This window comes from Eutrigla gurnardus (genome assembly GCF_963514095.1).
Source record: "Eutrigla gurnardus genome assembly, chromosome: 22".
NCBI classification, from domain to species: domain Eukaryota; kingdom Metazoa; phylum Chordata; class Actinopteri; order Perciformes; family Triglidae; genus Eutrigla; species Eutrigla gurnardus.
The window spans coordinates 8,326,983-8,349,392 of NC_139933.1; the positions used below are offsets into that span (position 1 = coordinate 8,326,983).

A 22,410-nucleotide genomic window follows, 5' to 3' on the forward strand; every position below is an offset into this window, starting at 1 on the left:
CCAAAGTAAAGCACAAATGGCAAAAAATGTACTTTATTATCTGTGAATTTAAAAAAGAGATGACCTTTTAAACGCCTTTACGCAAATTTAGACTAGTCTGACACGCACAGTACCCAGGGCAGACCTGGTGTAAGAATGTCACAGGTCCTGCAGCTGATGCGCATGCCCCACAGCACATTCCTGGCCATCTCTGTCCCATCCTTCCTGTCAGAGAACATGAGCTGACCGGGAGGCATCGCAGATCTTAAGGGACTCCCAGTTTGTGCCTTCGTTGTCATGACCAGGACATAATGCTGGATGCAGGGTGTCGGTAAACGTCCCAGCGCAGAAGCAGTGGATTGGGGCCACCGTGTCGGCCCCTAGGAAGCACACCAAACCCCCGGGGAAGCTGCAGTACACCCCGATGCGAGTGAACTGCTTCCCTGCCAGCAGAGGCAGTTCGTGCTGTACACCACCGTGCCACGCTGTGTAGTCTCCGTTGAAGTATTCCACGCACCAAGACTCCTTGCCTCGGCCCAGCCAGGAGTCCTCGTCGCGGCCCTTGCGCGGGATGCTCGGGTAGGTGAGCCCCAGCTCCCAGTACGTCTTCCCACTCACATCCACCACCCAGTACTGGCGGCCCTCGCTCAACCCTTCCAGGCTAACTACATTCAGCGTGGTGTCGAAGCGGGTGGGAGTCTCTGGGACGTCCTGCCAGGTGTCGGTGTAGGTGGCAGAGTCGCCGCCGGGAGAGATGATCAGCTTGGGGTGAGCGGTGTCGGCGTCAAGGACGACATCGGCAGCATCTGTGTGACAGACAATGTCAGTGCCTCGTGTGAAAGATTCTGCAGCTGTCATGTTCATGAGCATGACAAACACTAAGTTCTGGAACTTACAGGTCTGGAACAGCCTCTTGGTGACCGGGACCTGGGACCTGATGAACAGCAGCAGGTTGATGGTGAGGCTCAGTAGTTGTTCGTTCTTGAACTCGTCCATCTGGATCAGTTCAGGGTCAGTCAGCTTCAGAGTCTCAGATATTCTAATTTGAGACAAAACAATGAGTTGATACCTCTTGCAGGGCTCAAGCTCAGGTACTTAGAAAGTATTTGCTGAAATGCGATCATACCTTTTTTCTGTTTCAGAAATCTGCAGAAGCTACAAAAAGAATAATAACTGACAAACAGCTTGAGTCCAACAACTGATTTTATGCTTGGTAAGTTGCGTGAAATCAGAACTTTTAATTCTCCTCAATGTGTTTACCTGAATTTCAATTTCCTGTATTTTCATCTGGGCACCAACGATGGACAATTCCTGCTCCAGATCCTGAATGAGGTGGTAGCAGTCCTCGATCCTGTCCTCGACTAACTTCTCCACGGCCTCATGCTCGATGTCCAGCTGGGTCAGTGTGATCCGAAGATCCTCATCCAGGACCCTCTTCATTGCCTCGTACCTTTTCCCGATTTTCTCCTTCACTGCATTGGTCTTTCTCTGTGGAAAATGGTCATTACAATGTCCTAAGTTGACAATTTTAACACACAGTGACACTGACACAGGCAATTTGTACGGTATTGTCTATCTACTCACAGCAGAGCACTGGCAAACACTAGAATAGACTTACTGTTATCTCCACCTGCTTAGCTGCTAGCTTCTTCATCCTATAGGCGACGCCGTCTCTTTGTCTTTGCAGGTGCTGCCGATGTTTCAGGAGCATTTCCTTTGCAACACACATGGGCAGAAAATAAAATGATCAAGAACTGCAGGTTAAAGGGTGACGGGTCACTATTGGCATTATCTTCTCAAAAAGAAAGCAACGTGATGGTGCTTACTTCATGTGTGGCCTTCCCTTCTACCTTACTGGTCATTTTCTCCATAGTCGTACAGATTCACCTCCACTGTCCGGTGGCAACATGACCAGAAGGGCTTTTTATAGGCCTGTCACATTTGAAGGCTTTGTTGTCAAGGAGGGAGTGGCCTTGTTATATCTGTCCCGGTGCTCTTGCAAGCATGTGCCTTTGTTTTATTAAGGGTAAGACATGAATTTAAACGTTGAAGCCAAAAGGAAGGAAACAAGGATTCAGGTGGAGAAGGTCGTCAAAGAACAGCAAACTATAAGTGAGTTAAGGAAGAGTTACTCCATGTCCTACTAAACAAGAAGCCCTTAAGTGCTCTATTTATACCGACCCGACACTGACCCTGATGTGTGTGTGTGTGTTTGTGTGTGTGTGGGTCTGCTTGTGGCCTAGATTTGAGGGAGTTTGTCAGTTTGGGACATTGATGTTGCTTTTGTAGCTCATGTATAATTCACATGCAACGCTTTATCACGAGTGCACAGTAATTGAAGTGAATCACCCTGAGACAGTTAAATTAGTTGAAGCTATGCTTACCATGACCCTCATGACCTTTGCATAGCTCAAATGGCCCACACGTCTCCAATCCGAGCGCTACATCGACTGATCTCTCCGATGATTGCGAGAGGATTTCACAATCAACCACAGCTAAGACAACCACTTCAGAGAGAGAAAAAAACGAATATCATCATCTGAGATTATGTGGTGTTAAGGAATGTGAGCCGGCTGACAAATCAGCCTGAAAACAGTACATCATTGAATCATCTGGATTTGCGTCGGAAATGTTACTTCTCTTTTCAACCTACTCGCTTTTATTCTCCAGCTTCTGGATATTAGCCTGGCTGTTAGCATATTGGTAACACTTAACCTCCCTATTAAGCATTTATAAGGCCAATGTCAACATTTAATAAAGGGTTTATAACACTATAACGTAGTTGTACACTGATATGTTTATTGATTTATTTTTAGAAAGCCTGGGTTATTAACCGATTATGAATGACAATGTAGGTGTAGTAATAATATGTCTGCACAGGAAAGGTTAAACATTTAAAAATAAGTATGCCTACAACGTCATTATAGTGTTATAACCATTTATTAAATGTTTAAATAGCGCTTATGAATTAAAAGGAGGGTTAAAGTGTTGCCCATATTTTTGTTAAAAAAAACACATAATTATGTTGTGTTTTGTTTTTTAGGTAAAAGTTTAAAACAGTCAAGTGGATATGAGTCTATAATAGTGAGCTTTCACACATTTTTAAGTGAATGTAATTGAGACAACCGCACCTCCAATTCACTCAGTGTTGATTTGGCCTTTTTCAGAACCTGTTATCTGTTTATTTAGATTATTTAAAAGAACAAGGAGTTTCAGTGGCACAGTAATTACTTGGTCTATTTCAAATATATTTATTATTATTATAATTTTTTTTAAATTTTCATCTCCAGAGCTCTTGAACGCAGTGCCTTAAATTCTCATTGTCTGTTTTCCACAAAGACATTCTACACCTAAAGCACACAACAGGAAGACCATAAAAGCAATTGAGGCAAGGAACCGGAAACTCCAGTTCCCCGTGTGAATACCACGTTGCTGTTCGCCAGGGACGGGAAAGCATCCAGCTTCCTCATGCTGCCGCACTTACTGTCTAAGACAGCGAGGTGAGCAGAATCTCTGAACAGGTGCTCCACAGGTAAGAACATTACGTCTTTCAGCTGTTTCGAATAGAGAGCCATGTGTTAGAATTATTTATTTATCCTACTGTATTACTTTGTGATGTGACACACAATTTTAATACACCACTTGTTTGCTTCTGTCTTCGAAATTTCATGTTTAATCGTGTCAATGTTGACAGGAGACTGGTATAAAAGAGGATTATCAATATTCTTAAGTGTTAACGTTGCTGAGAAACTGTGTTTATTCTCATTTATTTCTCCTGATGTGACTTTACAGGACAACATCTTTAAATCAATACCAAGAATGGACATAAAATCATTTTTTCTCATACACCTCCACCTCAATGTGAATGTCGAAGTGACTCCTTTGTTCTTTTTTTTTTTTCTTTAGGTGTGGTGTCACAATGCATAAGAGCCAGAAGGGCACAGGTAGCGTACAACGTATGCATATCTGCTGTATGGTTTGATTCAGGTGTTTATTCAGCTGTTCACTGTCGGAGCTGCTCACAGCAAACCTGTTTAACAGCTGTTTAACAGCTGATCTTGTCAAGCAGTAAAAACACAACAGCAGTAGGACCAGAGGGGGAATGTGCAGATTTTTAGCACATTGATCCCAAAATAATAGCTTTTCCTTTTGCCCTCCAGGAGGAAACGCGGTGTTCTACAAACCCATTGGAGTGACGACGGAAATAAGAACTGGATACCTGTTCAAATCTCCTCCACAAAAACGATTGAAGACAGAGGTGACGGATCAGATGCAAACGCAGCTCTTAGTGTGGTTTATTTATCACATTTCCTTATTTATTTTTGTGTCTCCTGCAGAAATCATGGAAGAAGCGGTATTTTGTGCTGTTCAAAATCAATGAGCAAGAACACTTGCTGAAGTACTTCAGGAGTCCAGCGGAAAAGGATAGGCCACTGGGAGGGATTGACTTATCGCAGTAAGTGCCCAATCATTGATGAACAATTCATTTAAAGTGTAATTACTTGAATGTGTTTAATAGCTGCCAAATGAAATAATCATTTAACACCTGTGCCATTTGTGTCACTCTTTCAGTATCTCGCTGTTGTATGTGAGCCCTCAAAACCACCAGAGATGGGGATGGGTCCAGAAGAGCTTCAAGTGCTCCCCGTCCTGTGTGCTCTACATCAGGGCAGCTGAGCGGGACTACTTCCTCGTTGGGGACAGCAGGTCAGTCGGCTGTTTGTTAGATATAAAGCACTTAGATGGAATTTATAGCTTCTTTACCTACTTACATGCATTTTACAGTGTACTGTAAAAGATGCAACAAGCCCTCCAACTCATACGACCACAGTTGTCGTTGGTCCATGCACTCGAATACGACCTCTGGGAGCGTATTGCGGAGATTCTTCCGCAACGATAGTAGTGGTTAAGGTTAGGGTTAGGTCGACGTGTGGAGGCGGTCTCTGCCGATGATGCACGCGCGGGGGGGGGGTTAGGTTTAGGTCGACGTGTGGGGGGGGTCTCTGCTGATGATTGACGGGGGGCGCGCGGGGGGGGGGGGCAGCGCGGGGGGGCGCGGGGGCGCGCGGGGGGGGGGGGGGGGGTGGGGGTTGGGGTGGGGGGGGGGTTAGGGGGGGGGGGTGGGGAGGGTGTGGGGGGAAGATGTCGTGGAATCGGGGTAGGTTTAGGTCGACGTGTGGGGGGGGCTAGAGGGCGCGCTATTTTGAAACGTAACATATGGTCGTAATTCGGTGCTTGACACACGACCTATGTGGTCGTTTTCTCGAGGAGGACAGTCTGAAAAGATGACATACCACACTCTATTTTTTTTACGACTGTTTGTCTTTGCGTTTAATACCGGTTCTACAGAAACACATGAAATATTTCATCACAGTTTATCAGGGGTGCTTTTCAAAGTAAAGTTCAGTCGCTATCCATTTTTTTCTTACGAAATCACAGATGCAGCCTTTTTAAATCCGGATACATTTTTTTCAAAAGAGTTTGATTTTGGATTTTGTCATGGCAATGTGCAGATTCATTGTCCCAGATACATTGGTGGCATTCATGACCAGGATTTAGGCCACACAGCTGGGTCCATCATTCCTTTCAAGGCCCCCCACTGACACTTTCACAGTCCCTCGTAAAAACCATGTAACCCTGCCCAACACGCCATCTTCTATTTCGAGCGTTCTAACAATCAAAAAGAAATTATGATGTTGCTTTCCTGTTTAGTAACTCTCTATCAACTGGTAATGGCTTTGCCTACCACTTTGCTCGCACCAAATTGTGAATTGTCACTTTTCCCACTCTATATTTGATTATGGAATTTGATTTTAAAATAAAACATAATAGCCGTAATTTGTGGAGTCAAAAATAAGGTCTTCAAACGTTTCATTTGCCCCCCCTCTTGCTTTTTAGTGAGGAAGTGGACGGCTGGTTCTCCGACTTGTTTGATGCCCTGAAAAGCCGGCCACATAAATGTATGAGCTCAGAGGTATAATGAGATTTTAGTTCTTCATCATGTTTTTGTAACAGCTTATTGAGAGCAAGGCTCTCTCGCACTGCATTTTCTCATCCATGTTTGTTTTTCTGCTAAAGGAAATATCGAATGGACAGTCATCAATTGAGGTAAATATTTCAAAGACAAACCAGATTAAAGGAATAGTTTTGGAGAATACATTTACTCTCATGTAAATGCGATAAATATGTACCAACAGCCAGCTAGCTTAGCATTAACACCAGCTGTGGTAGGAGAATCCAACTACCAGATTGATTAACAGGTATATTGGGGGGGTTTTAACCGGGGATTATGTGCAGAACTATTTCTGGGAGCAGTTGCTAAGCAACCAGTACACCCTCCAGGAAGTGCTTGTGTCTTAGAAATACTTTGGCACATAACTTCTTGTAACACGGGGAACAAAGAGATATAACACGTTAGGGAACTTAAAAGGTGCTGACAGGCATGTTTTGGTGCCTTTGAACTGAGCCAGATGGGATGTTTCCCCCGTTTGCGAATGTTCTGCTAAGCTAAGCTAACTTACTGCTAGCTACAACAGACAAAAGAGTGGTATCGATCTTGTTTTATGATTTTAATGCTGACACCTTTTATCACTCAATAAGTTACTTTTTTTTATTCCTTTCACGCTTAAATATTCACTTTAAAATTACTTCATTTCCTGCCATAGACCTCTTTCCTCCATTGTCAACACTTGCTCGGGCCGTAATTCCCCTCAGTGTCCCGGGCTAATGCAATGAGCGCTCACCGATCAACTCTTGAAACTAGCTTGTCTTCCTGTTTTTACCAGGTTATTTCAAAACCCCTTTCACGGAAAAAGAAATCTGCCCGTGTCTCTTGCAAGGTTGGTCAACAAGCTCTGCATGAATTTGGCTTAAGGTTCTGAACGCAGGTACCCTGTTGATCAGATGCTATCTCAGATTCATCATTATTCACTCAATCCAGGCATTCCTTTGTGTGAATCTATTTCATGTGTTGTTTTTTTGTGTGTGTGTGGGTTGGGGGGGGGGGTGGACACACTCACTATTGATCCGTATATTAAATTTTTATATAAAGATTTTACTTTTTTTTTACATTTTACCTATATGACAGAGGACACCATAGATCAGGATAAGAGAGAACGAGTATTGCCCCAGCAAATATAGTTCTTTAGTAATTCACTGTCACATGACCCATACGCCGACTATAATGGAGTATACCTGGATGCATCTGACCCAGGGACACTGAGATGAATGGGCTGAATGAAACATATACACACTACAGTTCCACTGGCATTGTCACATTTCTCTACAAAAAAAATAGAATAATGTGGAAAACAACACGATGTTGTACACATACATGTCAGCGATTTAATAGCTCTGTTTTCTTTTCTTTTCCAGGAAGAGTTGAAAATCCGCTCCATGTCTGATCCGTCCTCAAACACTGAAAAACCAAAGGTGCGACTTCTTAACTTGATTGTCTCCAATCTGTAAACACAAATCTAATTCAAACGACTCTATAAGAGATGTTGGATCAGGCAATCGGCGGAGAATTGGAGGTGACTTTGTTTTTCTTGGTTGCACACAGTTTGTCATGTTGCTTTATGGTTGCCCGCAGGGTGGAGATTTTAGCAAAAGACGCGCATCAGAGCCTGTGTTTCCAATATACGACTATCCGAGAGCCTACCTCACCCAACCACAAGGGGTAAACCGTCCCAAAAGCTTGGAATCCCTGTGAGTGTTGATGATGTTATATCTTGATCACTAGTGTTAGTTTGTTCACTTTTGACCTTGAGCATCTGTTGTTTTGATCTGCTTCCTTTAGATATGAATCAATGACGGAAGTCAAAGAGAACGCACAGGTGGCTCAGGCAGCGTGAGTTTCATCATCAGAGTGACTCATCACTAAAAACAAATCATTCCTCATGAGGGTGATAACTGCTTGTTGTTGTCCCTAGGGACCGAGAAGTTGAGGAGGCTACCAGGGGCACCCTTTTGAGGTCCGTCACTCAAGTCTTTGACAAGCTGAAGACACAGATTTCCCCACTGCCTTCGTTCGACGAGGAGGCAGCTGCCGAGGACAGGTACGGCCCAGATTCATTGCAAGGTTATTTTGGACTTTTCACCTTGTCTCCTGTGCCCTATGCTCCTTTTGTAACGCTGTGTTGCCCGTGCCCTAGATACCAAAATAGCTCATCGAGAGGTAAACGCCGCCTCATTGGTTCAAACACACAAACTGACAACAAGGAGGGTGTTATTTTTACAGCACAGAACTGTTGACACTCCAGGACAAGTCGAGCATCTATGAAAGGCAGCGCCTCAGAGCCTGTTTGGCAACTTGTGCGCTTCACTTGAGACGTACAGTATCTTTTCATCTTGTGTAAGAGGTTGTACCTGAACAAGAGGTCACTGATCATCCTCACGGATCAAGTTACGATCGAATGAAATTTAAAACTTTCCCGGCCGTGGTGACTAATAAAGCAAACGAAACTCCTTAAAGCGAAACTACGGAAAAGAGGTGTTATAAATAGTGACTAACCATTTGACTAATTAGCTAATTAGGGAGGTGAGAACACGCGGGAAAGCACGCAAAGACAGAAAGCAAAAGAAAACACGAGGAGCGGACATAAACCGTTCAGCTCAGCTCATCATCTCACAGTGATGCCCCTTATAAAACAATATATATCTTAGTTCGCTTTGGCAAACATTAATCCCCATCAAGATGTCAAGAGACAATTTATGAATCACATATCACAAGAACATCCACCTTGATGGGCTTCAAGTGATGCCAATAGTATGGGCCAATAGACGTCCTGTGAGAAGCTATGGACGTAGTTTAGGCTTGTGCAACTCCTGAAGAGGTTAGCATAGATGCTGCAACAGCATCAGATATGTCAGAACTGGGGAGGATTTCTTCACCTTAAAAAAAAGCGCAAACAATGGCACTGAAGGCCTTTCTTGATCGAAAATATGTTCTGGCTCTACTCCCGACTGGCTTTAAAGAGATGGTTGTCCCATTAAGTAAGTGCCTGCCCTTTCCCCAACAGTTTCCAATGACTGCTTCTCAGATGGCTCTGTGTAACAAACCATCTGGTGGGTTAATACCAGACCAAGTAAGGCTGTAGCTGGAAAACCTCTGTGTGTAGCTACTTGAGTAAGGGTGTGTTTAATCTCTCATGAATCCGCTTTTCATCTGGAAGAGGAACAATCTCCAATCTCCCCGGAACATATTCTCACTTCAATACAAAACAACACATGCACATATCGATGTAGTGTGTCAGACTTTCTGTTTCCCGCAGCATCTCGAGGAGGGCAGGTTTCAGCCAATCCGATTTGATTGCTTATTTACCGAGAACCGCGTATTCATCACCAGTACAGCAGGCGCCCAATTAAAAGTATCCACATTGTTCCTTCTCCGGCTGTTTCACGACAAGATCTCCCGTATAAAAATACTTTTCCTGCTGTTTGTGTTCCCAAATTTGCTATCATGCAAAAACGTGTGATTATTCTCCGTTCCACGCTGGTGCTGACTTTTGGCCAGCTGCTGTGCCGCCACGCTGAAGAACATCTTCTCTACTACATTTGGCATGTGGGTCAAAAGACTCCTTTCTGAACTGCCTCTTAATTAGAATTCCCGTTGCGACTCTACCATGATTTTCAGAATGATTTGCTTCTCCCACGCTGCTTTTATGAACTATTTTTATACATCTCAAGACATCTGGTCCCCTTTTTTGTGTGTGTAACTGAGAGAAACCTCTTTGGTTCATTTGGTTTGGAAAGTATTATGCTCTTTTACACTCCATCAATCATTTCTTCTTTTTTTAATTGCCGTTATTTTCGGCCACGGGGGCAAATTTGGACCTCCGAAGCTTCTAATACAGAGCCAACATCTATTGTTATGCTATCTGGCTGTGAGTCAACCCTCTCCACAGTGCATGCCGATTCAGATGGTTTATGCTAGACACACTCAAGCGTTGGCCTTGGCTCCCGCTTCATTGTGGTTTGAATCCCACTGTCTCTCCAAGTCTTCTCATGGACTTTGTAAGATACATCAGCAACCGGCCAGCCAAATCTAACAGCAAGATCTGATGTTATGATCCCTCATGCCATTTCTTGCTTTTGCAGAGAAGAAGGGCATCGGACGTCAGACTTCAGCAGCAGCTCCAGTGACAACGGTGCCGTCTCTCCCGAAGAGATGCTGGAGGGACAAAATACACACACGACGGAAAAACTAAACTCCTCTGAAAGGTGAGATTGTCACAAAAAAAATGGGCTACCAAGTGGGCAGGAATACCTCTTCTGCAGTCTTTGAACCCATCGGATGATTAAATGTGGGACCTGGAGAGTTGGCCGAGAGCTCATTCGGCGGTTGCTTCGCCTGTAATAGTGCGAGGACACATTTGAAACCCCCACTGTGGCACCGTCTGCACCATTGCCATTGTCAGTAACAGCTTTGTCATGGTTACATAGAGCAAATAAATAAAAAAATAAATAAAAAAGGTCGACTCAGTAGAATAAGTAACCAGAGAGGAATGCCGGGACCAGCGCTGACATGTGGCTGGACTGGTTAGAGTGGTTTCTGAAGGTTTCTGCAAGCAGAGACTGGTATGATGATGGGTGAATAATAATAAGCAGTGCTCCACATTAGTTACTCGGGCGACTTGGCCAGCAGAATTTAAATGAGTGGTTCAAAGGAACGTAGACGTCCTTATCTGTACACACAGTCATGCTAGTATAATGCAGGAAGGAGACAATAATAACCACAAGTTTCTGTTTCTGTGTGTGTGTGTGTGTGTGTGTGTGTGTTCATCCCAGGCTGATGGATTTTCATCTGCAGAATTTTCAGTTTCTTCATTTCTCTGCATTTTCACCTTTTGAATCATGGAGCCACTAACTCACAGCAACTAAAATTAATATGCGACACAAAGAATAACTTCAGGGAGATCTTGAAGAATCTAACATCTAACAACAACTATTTCAATAGCCTTGGATGATAAGTGTTACGGTTTAGATGTTTTTCTCTACAGCGTGTCAACATGAATACAATGCGTTTAAGCTTTTGTTTGTTTTGTGCTTTCAAGCCTTGATGCCATCGCTCCAGAGGAGAGAGATCTCGAGGTCAAGCAGGCAGATTTGAAAAAACACCTGACACTAATAGAAGTGGATGGGAAACCAAGGTGAGTTTGCCTCTGAAATAAGACCACGTACTTCACTGCAGAATATAAAATAAGTTAGTCTAAGATATTGGACTGCTTTGCATGGGTGGAAAGGCTTCGATGTTCCCATACACATTTCTATTTTTCCTATAATATTATTGAAAACACTCAAACCACTAATTTGTTTGCCCTGTCACCTTCCATTTTTCATATTAGTTATTAATCTGAGGGAGTGTGTTGAGGGAATTTATTTACATAATGATAACAAGACAATAAAAACTCAAAGACCCAAAAGACAAAATAAATAGCGGCAAACCCATACAAGGCTTCCTTAATATAAGGCACTGAAACTAACAAAGACAGCAGATGAACAGACGCCTCAAGGGCCAAGGAAGGACAAGAACACTGACTGTGGGAGTTGATATGCAGCTCTACTGATTATTGAATGAGATCCAGCTGTGGGGCGATGAGACACTCAGGTGTGGGCGACGAGGCACTGAGAGGGGGTGGCAGGTGGGTGGCAGAACTCTCTTCCAACAAGAGGCCAGAGAAAGAAGAAGAACATTAGTGGACGTAACACGCACATAAAAAAAGTAAATCTGTTGTTCCCGTCATGATTTCAGAGGTAAAGTGCCAGTGAAGCATGACTTGTTTAGACAGGTGGATTGATTAAATAGAAGTGAATCTATTTATTCCATCAGATGTGTGTGAGAAGGCGCAAAGGAATGTTTCTCCTGTGCAGATAAGCCGTAAGACGTTAGTCAGACGTGCAGCCAAACAGGCAGAAGCGGTTATCCACAGTTTACATTGTCATTCAGTGGCTGCATTGAATTCAAGATGGTGGTGATTATAAGGGCCGCAGCTGGAGAGAGGCCACTGTTAGTACCAATAAAACACAAAAAAAAATCAAAAGCACAAATGTCAAATACTGGATGAATTAAAAAAAATGAGAATGCATGTTTGTTTGTGTCACAGTGTGTCTGGGTGGACGGGCCAGCCACAGAGCGTGTGCCTGTTTCACAAAGGAGACCAAATTCTGGCAATTAATGACTTGCACACTGGCACTGTGGACGAGCTGAACATGTATCTCAGCAAGTGTCTCAAAAACGAGGTACGTTCGTGACACACACACACACACACACACACACAGAATGTTAACATCCGTGACGTCATCTGAGAAGCAAATGATTTCTCTTCCCAGGTGAAAGTGACCATCCTGCGTCTACCTGGACGCCAGCCTCTCCATTCACCAAACTGTGTCTGCAGTGACCGACCATTAGATTAGAGACAATGTGTTGCTTTGCACCATTTATTGACCACTTTAGACAACTGACAGTATTTACCCAGGGCTTTGGGCAGTTCCTTATCTAGTTTACTCCATTTAAGAGGAGCTTCAAGTGATTATTTAATGATTTTTAAATCGTACGCACCGTGACTTCGCATTATATGTAAACAAAAAAAAACGTGTAAAGTGTGAGTTATGACGTCATTATTTCATTTAATGTCAGTAATATTTTTGTTCTTGAAAGCTGTGCCTGGAAGGAAACAAAAGGCAGGGGTTTACTGGAACATGTTTCCTCATACGATGCTAAAAAATGTCAAAAATTAAAAACTGATGCAGTATGCACACGGTTACTGTATATAATTGATAAAGAACATGAAGATGAAGGCATAAGACGAGACAAGATCAATATGATTATGATGAAGTAATGAAATCATAGATTTCCAGTTTGCTCAGTACGTTTATGAAAACATCTTAGTAATGCCTGTCTAAAGATGCTTTCCAGAGGACTCCAATAGAAGTGTACATTGTATGTTTACCCGTTTATTATATACGTGTTATGGTTATGTAAAAAGTAGGGAATATGTTTCCTTTCCTTATTTATATACAGAATTATCAGACAGTAATTAGGAGAATAACAAGCAAATTAAGGAAGTCGAACAGCCGAGTACAATTTGCTGTAATGTACTTTTAATATTAGTTGGGAAGATGGTTTTTAATCCTTTTTTAAATTGTCTGGTGACCGATGCCTGGACAAAGATAACATCAAATGGTAATTATCTGCCAGGCTGGTTCACTTCAAGTGCAAGGAACCATTTAATTTTATATTTAAAATGTTAAATGATGTCTACAGAGGGTAAGGACAAAGCTGGCCTCCAACCTCTTAACGTTCAATTATCCGACATTAATATTCCTGTGACGACGTATCAGCCTTGCCAAGATTAATGTTTCAAGTTTTAATGGAGCCATTAAACCGATGTGAGTTCTGACCAAGAATTATTTATGAATATATATATAAAGACCATTCTTCAACTGTGACACGCAAACTGTGCTGTATTATAAATCTAATCCATTACAAATAAATGTATTCTTGCATTGTACTGGGACACTGAATCTGTGTTTTACTTTGAAAATTTGCATTTTTTCAAAAGGCTTCTTCTTGGACTGAGGAATGCAGTTTATGGCAAAATTACATAATTCATTGGAATTCTGACTAAAACAATACATAACTATTAACACATAACTATTTACAGTTCCTAAATTATTTATTATCTGAACCACACACTGCAAAGCCACTGATTGGGCCAGGTTTGCTAATAAAAAAATATATATAATAAAACTAATCTTGAATCTCAAGAACAACAACATGATTTTAAAAGAAGGTTTAAAACATTTTTTATTCTCAAGCACAAAAGCTTTGAGTAAATATAAAACAATATACATCATTATGAAATTGCACAATATAAAAGCATTTGCAATATATTGGTGACAAGCAACGGCAATGTTGGAAGTGGCCACAGCTGTTAGTAAACACATCCAATTACTTCAGTTTCATTGTATAATACTTTTTTACTAAAAAAAAACAACAAACGGGTCTCATTGTAGACATGAGACGTGTTCGACCTCGGATCAAGTCCACGCATTTAAAACATCCATCAGGCTTGACAGCTAATTCCATTCTCCCATTGTGGATAAAAGCAGAACCTTTATAGTAAATTGGTTGAAGAGGGTACACTTGACCTTTTTTGTTGATGCGATTGCAGTTAATGTTCACCTACTTCACCACATCCCCTTGCACTGAAATGCAGATGTTATGAGCTCAGTAGTCTGAGGCATCAGCTTCAATTCAAGTAATACAATGAGTAGTGATGTATATATTTGCTTGATCAAATAGCGTTGAGAATTGATAGTTTTGTTCTTATTGCCAGAGTTCAGCTGCAAACACATTTTAACCTTTAAATACGCTACAATTTAGCTTTAGATTCCATGATCCACTCCCTAAAGCAGCTCTCCATGGCCTTCCTGCTATCCCAGCTGCCATTGTTGACTGTCGGGATGATCTTGAGTGGCTGAAGCCACTGGACAAAGCGCTTCAACTCCAGAAAGCCGCTGTGTTCGCTGTAGGGGATTCCTGTCAAGGAAACAGAAGGGTTGGCATCTTAGTAAAAAAAAAATAATATATAATGTAGCCATCCTGAAAATGGCTTAGAAATCCATCATAACCCACGATTTGAGTTTCAAGCGTAGGTTCAATAATTCAGATGAAGCCGACACTGAACCTATTCAAATACAGTCCTCCCACCTGCAGAGAACAATATTAGGAGCAGTAGCAGCATATGGCTGGGGAGAGCGAGGAGGAGATCAACACAAGCCAGAGAGAGAGAGAGAGAGGGAAACTGCAAATTGGCTTCCGCCTGACTGACATGCAAACTGCTGAGGAGGAAGACATTATGTGCGAGTGTTCATCGCTAAAGCCTCTAGCTTGTGATTGTAGGTTACAGGCCGGATGGCTGACGGATCCATTCAGAGCATGAACACAGAGGATGGGGCCAAAAACAAACTAAATGTGCGGTTCCAAATTTAAGTGATGACCCAATTTAAGAACTGGGGGTTTAGTGCTAGACGACTGTCCGGCAGCATATTCCCTCTCATCGTCACCAAGCTGAAGTTACCTGAAACTAAGACCACCTATTGTTTATCCACATCCACCTCCTCTCTTTGCCAAAAGAGGGAGCTAGAGCCAAAATACAACAATATAATTAACAAAGAAAAAAAATGATGCTGTCATTGCTTATGGCAAGATGTGGTCAGTAAAACAGAGATAGATGGCGTTCTGTCATCAATGTACGTTCTAACAAATAACTGTGCTAAAATATGCCCCAAAAAAAGAAAAGAAAATATGATACGCACCATAGATGGAGATGTTGCCACTGGTCTGAGGCTGAATGTCTTCCACTGATTCCACCTGCTGGCTGAAGGTCCAGCCTGTGGGCTTGAAGGCCACCAGCTGATCATATTGTCCTGAGAAGCGGGCCAGGTAATCCTGCAGTTTCTAGAGACAAGAAACACATCTTCTTATCATCACGTGTTTACCAGCTGATTAACTGCAAATATTTCATCTACAATGCAAACATTTAACTTCAAGGTGACCCGTCTGTTTTGTAAATGCTCTTCTTGATTGAAGAAAAAAAAAAAGTCATTAGTCAAAGATCTCCATACAAACCGAAATGGCATATTTTTCTCCCCCCAAGTCAGCATTTCTGTGCTCAGCGATGCTTGAATTATACCAACTCTGAGACTTATCTGTGGTTATACATATTGCCAATTGAAATGCTTTTGGAGAGATAATGTGCTTGGTCATCATAATTTGCATTTCCTAATTATTTCAGCTGCTGCTAGATACTTGCATATGAAAAAAAAAAAAGAGAAGACCGAGCAAAATAAAAGGAGGTGTCTGCACATTTCAATAAACTGTGCATGAATAATTTGACTCGAGAAATAGTGAATGACTATATTAGCAAGTTCTATTCCCCTTCATCTCGGTAAGTAGTGAATTATTAAATTAAACTGTCAAACTAATTCAAACACATGGACTTACATGCAGATAATAAATAGAGAAACTGCTTGGGGAACAAAGTCTCATTGGGATATATTTGGTGGTTGATTTACTCTAATCACAGATGTACTTTGTTTCCTAAAATACCGTTCATACTCAGACCAATTAATGGAAAAGCAGACGGCTGAACCTACTTTGAAGGAGATCTGCATCATGGGCAGCACATGGACCTGGGCTGCCTTCCAGTCGGTGGTTATACATCGTCTCACTTCCTCAGACTCCAGACAGCACATGGTGTTGTATTTGTCTCGAGTGAGGCCCACTTTAGACCCCAGGACCTCTGCCAGTGCTGCAAATTAAGCAGAACACGGTCTGTGTTAGACTCAGGAATGTCAACCATTTCATTTTAAGATTTATTATCTACTTGCAGTTCACATTGCCCCACGAACAAATTGGACATTTTATTACAGGAGTAAGTTAACTTACTGCAAAACAACGCCAGTCCTTTACTTTGCGAAAAGACACATTTTACAACTTTTTTTTCTCCACAATCTGGATATATTTGACCAAGTTTACGCAAGCGTCCCTGTTCTGATTTCATGCACAGATTTAAAAGCAATGGTGATTACAGAATTGATGCATTCTTCCGTGATGTTGTATGTTTTTGATTACTTTACCACAGCAAAGTGGAACAGAGCGTTATTCATGCATCGCTAGAAGACAGTAGTGTCTCTTTGTCTCACAGACGGACTAATCCACCCGTCTCCACACGACACGCAATCTCACTTGACCTTCTAGACGGAGGAAAAGTCATGTTGTGATCTAAAAGCTACAGGGGGAAAAAAAGTCCAGTCGTATTACTATCGATTTAGAAACATTTACTTTGTTCCGGTCGTCACATCAGTGAAATATCACTCTTCTCAGAATGAAATGAATAAAATTACCATGTCATTTTAAGTAATATAATCAATCATCAAAAACATTTCACTTATCAACAACCCATCTCATTATCAGACTGAATTATGTGCAAACTACCTCAACCCTGAGTCAACCACTGGGCCTCTGCCAGGGCTGTGTGTGTGTGTGTGTGTGTGTGTGTGTGTGTGTGTGTGTGTTGTTACTGTACAGTGTGATTCAGAGTTGCTGGAGGTCATTAAAAGGAATTGGAGGCAGCTGGTCACCGTCTCCGGGTTGTTTAAAACACGGCCCATCTTGGCCATCTTTTGGCACCCTTTCCCTTGGCACCATGTCATGTAATTATGAAGTTATTTTGAGTTTCTGTCCAGTTTATTCTTTAATTAATTTAGTTCACCTGGCAGCATTTTTTCCAGCCCATATCCTTTATCTTGTTAAATAATATCCCTTGCTTTAGTTTATTCGTATCCATATTTGTTATTGCCGGGCATAACAAACCCATACCCATATCTTTTAATATAATTAGTCTCTGATTGAGTGAGTGAAAACAATATTACTGAACTGCTTTTTTTGTTAGGCCTTAAAAGTATGTCATGTTTTAATTTAATTTTAAAAGATTACATGCTTATCCTTGATTTTAGAAAATACTGATGACATTTAAGGAGGTATAAGCAACAAAGACAACATGCTTTCACCATTTCCCACTTTCCCTTAAGTGTAAAATTGGAACTTCCTTTACAAAACCTAAAAAAGGTATAGACAAAACCAGATTACTCTAATTTGTCAAAAGTTATGCTACGTCTGCCTTACATGACAAATTGTGACCCTGCAGATGCGGAAAGTACAATGTGTCCGACACACTCACCCAGAAAGACCTTCTCTTTTCCCACAGAGTAGGAGCCACACACCACGAGTGTACGTGGGTTAAGCGTCACCAGCTCAAAGACTGTGTTGGTTGCAAAGTTGATGACCTCTTGCTGTCTGGGAAAGGTGTACTCAGGGCTGCAGTAGCTATAGGGAGAAAAGAGCTTAAAGTTAAAACTTCATCACAGCCAGGGCTTCTGCATCACGGTCATCAAGGTCATGGACTGAGAATGAAGTGCACAAGGTATATTGATCTTCATTGGCACAGTCTTGTTCACAGAAACCACCCAAAATGGTCACATACACAGCTGAAAGCAGTGTATAAAACCACAGTTTTCATTCAGTAACCTCACTGGTACATTAAATGTATATGAGAGGAGACAGACAGGTACTCACGTAGTATCCAAGTAGAGTGTCTGCACCTTGCAGCTGAGTAACTCAGGGTAGGTCTCCATTGAGGGGTCAGCTCTGAAGTCTCCAGTGTGGAGGACTGTCTGTCCATCGGGCAGGAAGAACAGCAGCATGGCCGATCCTGGACAACTGAAAACACCAACAGGAGCTGAAGCTGGACATATGACCGTTGAAGGAGGTGCTCATTGATCCTCAAGCAAAGAAGCAACATAAGAACACATTCTCTCTTATTTTTGTTTGTATCCACAATTTGTTCCTTTTTTTGTTAGAACCCAGTGACTTCTAGGGATCATCAATGTATTCTTGTTTTTGCAAGACAACATTTCTACAAGTGGTCATAAGAACTCTTATTTTCAGTCAACAAATTGTAGGAAACGTTACAGCTTTGTATTTGGCGCCATCAATACGTTTAAGCATTTCTCAGTGAAACAATCTAAGCAGTTGGTTTTAGGGCTGTCTGACTTTGAAATGGGTGCCATTGGCTGATACTGACGTCAGATGCATGACTCACTGGTTGGCATCCAGCAGGATGACCGTGCTTCCCTCCACGGTGACCTTAGTGTTCATGGGGAGGATGTGGACATACTGCTCTGCCACTCTCAGCTTGCTCTTCACCAGGTTGCCTGTAATCTGACCAGGAGAGGCAGCTGTCAGTCACTCACACTCATTCACTCAGCAGCACCCACTACAGCTGGTAACACCACAGCTGGATTTTTTCTGGGCTATGACCCACCTAGCTTCCAAGTTGAAGTGATGATGATGTGACCTACCAAAGAAACAAAACCCCCAATGGGAGAGTCCTTGAAGGTCTGTTATTAATTTAGATATAATCCCAAAATAGCACACACTGTAATAAAACATGACCTATTTACCAGAATTTACGTCATATCCAGCCTTCATCAAGCTTTCATCAATGCATGTTATTCTAGATTCCATCTATATGGCTTTTATAATTAGTTTTAGAGATTTATATTTGTATTCATACCAGTAAGATAAATAAAAACCTTTGCAATGCCTGTAGTAACACTAAACAAATGATGTCTAATTTGAACCTGATCTGAATTGCAATTGTTGCCTAATTCCATTCACTTTATTGCTGAATTCACACACAATTATTGGAGTTTTGCACAATAACAACAAAGTGCTAATGTTATAAACAGGAAGACTGACTGAGAAACTACATTTCCTGGATGTTAAATTATTATCCAAAACTGTGTAAAAAAAAAAAAAACAACCCAAAAGGTCTTCGACTCCATTTCATCAACTCCAATATGGTCAGAGCCACGAGCATATTGTCATTCATAGCTGTAAACTGCAAGCCAATTTTCCATTTCTGAGTCAACGCAGCACATTGAGATAAATGGATCAGGCATTTACTCTGAATTCTGTGGAAGACGGTTGTCAGGAAGCGTTTTAATTAGATGGAAATAAATGGGATTTAAAAGAAGCTCTGTAGCACCTTCACAGAATAAATCCGTGGTGGGCTAAAATGATATATGTGGTAAACCATCCATTCTAATGCAAAAACAAAGAAAAAGGCATACTCTAAAGCAGAGAAAGTCCTAAAATAAATAGTAAAGTAAAAGTAATTGAATCCTACTTCAAAATACAGGGGTGTTTTTAACATTTGTCTAACTGACGCACACTAACAGAATCAAAAAACACATATTTTACAACAGCCAAAACTTGACTTACTCGGTTACAGTAGATTGGAAATGTGGAATTCTTGGTCAACCCTCCATAGTGGTCCGAGTGGAAATGTGTTAGGAAGTAGGCAGTGATGCCCTGGATCTCTCCATAGGTGAAGGCATCTATGACAAACTTTGTGCCTGGGGGAAATAACATTTTAATTTTAACTTTAATTACAAAGAAACACATAATTAAATAAATGCAGCAGTAAATGATGTCTGATATCTGACTGACCTGGAATCTTCTTGTAGAAGGGACAACGTGGAAACTCTACCTCTCCATCAGCATTCACTTTCACTCTGTTCCACCTTCTTCCGCTCCATCCTCTGGTCCTACTTCTCCCTGCGTTTCCCTGAGCAACCACTGCATTACAATTAGCACCAGCCACTGTGCCGTGTGAGGTATCTGCGGTTGTGTCAGCCTGACTTTTAATTTTCCTTTCCCTCCTTTTTCGTCTCTGTCCTGAGTTTTCATCAAGTGTTTTCACCACAGAGGTGGCGTTGAGTTCATTTGGTCCACTCTCGGCCACTTTCTCCTTCTGTTTGAGGGGTTTGAGGCCAAAAAACACCCCAATGTCCGTCTGCTTCAGACAGGAGGCCTGACCTGCCTTGATCCCGCCTTCCGTTTGAGATCTTTGGACAATCGAGGCTTGTGATGAAGGCCCTTGAATACTGCTGTCATTTAAGTTTTTCAAAAGCGGGTTATCGGCGCTGATAAGAGTTTCTCTCAGACGCTCTAAAACAATACTTTGAGGAGACTGAATACTGATGGCACTGGTAGATTTACTATGAGCGTCTGTGGAATCAGATCTGTTTTCAGCTGTAGAGGCACCTGGCTGATCAGTGGGCGACGATGAGGAAACTGGATACTGCTGGGTGTTTAAGGAAGCAGGCTCCTTTACCTGCACATTATTGGTTTCAAAACTATCTATAAATTGAGTGAGGAGCTCATCGTCGCTTGAGAAACCATCGCTGAACAGCACCATTGAGTTTTCATCTTCATTTTCAAATGCATCACTAGTAAAAAGGGCTTTTCGACATTCACTTCCACTGCCTTCAGTCTCTGCAGGGAACTCAGAAAGAGGAGAATAGGATATTGCATCATTGTTGTCGGGGGAAGGGTCCCTTTTGGGTGAAACCTTGCAAGCTTGTTTTCTACTCTCTGCCTTGACAGGAGTGGATGTAAGCTCTGGTTTGCTTTGTTGGCAAGAACTGTTAGACCTTTGGCTTTTAGTAGAGGAAGACCAGCCTTTCTTCTTCTTAAAATCCTCTGGGCCAGGTGAGCGCAGTAACAGAAGTCCATTTGTACGTTTAGATGGAGGTGTTCCAGTGTGAGGGGAGATGCTACGATTGGATGAGGCGGAAGGAGTGAGAGCACTATCCTGTGAAGTCTTTAAACTAGAGCCTTCCACTGCATTGTTCTTCAGTCCTTGGATACAACTGAGGCTGGTCTCTGCCTGCTGGGACCGACTGAGGAGGGCTGTGTCACCGTTTGCTCGACTGTAGGCCAGGAGGGTGTGGTTGAATTTCTTATAATGGTTTAGAATGGTGGAGAAGCACGTAAGACCCTCTGGACATTCTGTGTGAAAAGAAAAAACATGCATAAGTTATGCTTATCAACATTGTACAAAATTATAATAATTCCTCATAATAATGATGATTCATAGGACTTATACAGCACTTTAATGTTTTCTGTACTATATTGTCAATGTACATTATTGTCACATGATACAACTCTGCAATAACGCAACCTTATTTCTGTGGATGCTTGCAAATGAGTATGGGAAGCTTTCCAATATGACATGAACACAGCATGATGAAGGAGGGTGGGAAATTCACAATCTGGTGTTTTTTGGAGCTCTGACAACTTTTTATCTGTCTCTTCTGAGTACAAGTGGGGGGTTTCTGATAAGATAAACCAGATAAACCACGAGGAAGTAGGGGTTGTCTGTACCTTTGCATGTGTCCCTGGGGGTGTCAAGACATCCAGCAACATGCCATCGTTGAGTCTGTACCAGCAAAGTGGCAAAGGGCATCTGACACACGGGACAAAAGTCTCCAGAGGATGGTCCCTCGGCTGCATCGCCTGTTTGCACTGTGTTTCTAGCGGGAGATGACGTATTATGTGCCTCTAAAGTGACGTCAGGTCCTTCCACAGCAGTCCTACGACCCCCGCTTGCAGCTGTACTGACTTCCCCGTCAGGTGACTTGACCGTGGAAAGTTTTCTGAGCGTACATCTCCGTTTGGTCACAGCAGCAGAAGGCGCTTCGCGTTTCTTCTTCTTCTTCTCAAGAGGTTTATACTCCCAAATGTCATTTTCAGACTCGTCCTGTGACATTTGGAGCAGGCGACAGCGTAACGTCCAACGTTACGTTACACAAGTACTGATGTTTGCTAACATCTCTGCGGTCGCCGAGAAATAATACGTGACAGTACATTAACGGCTACTGTAAACTCCTCCATGTTGTCGGGATTATTTCCCCGTCGAAAACAGATTAGCATAATTACTTTTGACGCAATGTGTCTATTATTTTCTGTAGCTAGATGCTGCATAGTTCGCTAAAGACATGTTAGGGCTTACCGCC

The 22,410-nt window shown here is 42.2% G+C and overlaps 3 protein-coding genes across 5 annotated transcripts; 1 reads left to right on the plus strand and 2 right to left on the minus strand.

The window, feature by feature from the left end:
- Positions 1-84: 84 nt before the first annotated feature.
- On the minus strand, positions 85-1,887 carry LOC311033097 (E3 ubiquitin-protein ligase TRIM21). The gene is made up of 6 exons (XM_084040278.1): positions 1,806-1,887; positions 1,598-1,693; positions 1,240-1,467; positions 1,106-1,134; positions 876-1,018; positions 85-785 (listed from the first exon to the last, which is right to left on the minus strand). Exons 1-6 carry the CDS (start codon positions 1,848-1,850, stop codon positions 208-210), a joined length of 1,119 nt encoding a protein of 372 aa, XP_083896404.1. The 5' UTR covers positions 1,851-1,887; the 3' UTR covers positions 85-207.
- Positions 1,888-3,401: 1,514 nt separating this feature from the next.
- On the plus strand, positions 3,402-13,490 carry LOC311033371 (pleckstrin homology domain-containing family S member 1-like). 3 transcript variants are annotated; one of them, XM_084040725.1, is made up of 16 exons: positions 3,402-3,511; positions 3,886-3,923; positions 4,140-4,237; positions 4,317-4,435; positions 4,552-4,686; positions 5,878-5,953; positions 6,058-6,087; positions 6,765-6,818; positions 7,354-7,410; positions 7,571-7,686; positions 7,778-7,828; positions 7,911-8,036; positions 10,078-10,200; positions 11,034-11,129; positions 12,084-12,219; positions 12,310-13,490. In XM_084040725.1, the coding sequence occupies exons 2-16, from the start codon at positions 3,899-3,901 to the stop codon at positions 12,391-12,393; spliced, it is 1,326 nt and encodes a 441-aa protein (XP_083896851.1). In that variant the 5' UTR covers positions 3,402-3,511; positions 3,886-3,898; the 3' UTR covers positions 12,394-13,490. The 3 variants fall into 3 exon arrangements, with proteins under 3 accessions (XP_083896851.1, XP_083896850.1, XP_083896852.1); XM_084040724.1 differs by having other exon boundaries at positions 3,423-3,511; positions 3,886-3,935; XM_084040726.1 differs by lacking the exon at positions 6,765-6,818 and having other exon boundaries at positions 3,424-3,511; positions 3,886-3,935.
- Positions 13,491-13,769: 279 nt separating this feature from the next.
- Positions 13,770-22,409, minus strand: dclre1a (DNA cross-link repair 1A (PSO2 homolog, S. cerevisiae)). The gene is made up of 9 exons (XM_084040133.1): positions 21,779-22,409; positions 20,060-21,403; positions 19,832-19,965; positions 18,648-18,766; positions 18,122-18,265; positions 17,727-17,872; positions 16,141-16,295; positions 15,301-15,442; positions 13,770-14,521 (listed from the first exon to the last, which is right to left on the minus strand). The coding sequence occupies exons 1-9, from the start codon at positions 22,161-22,163 to the stop codon at positions 14,355-14,357; spliced, it is 2,736 nt and encodes a 911-aa protein (XP_083896259.1). The 5' UTR covers positions 22,164-22,409; the 3' UTR covers positions 13,770-14,354.
- Between the last annotated feature and the right edge of the window lies 1 nt (position 22,410).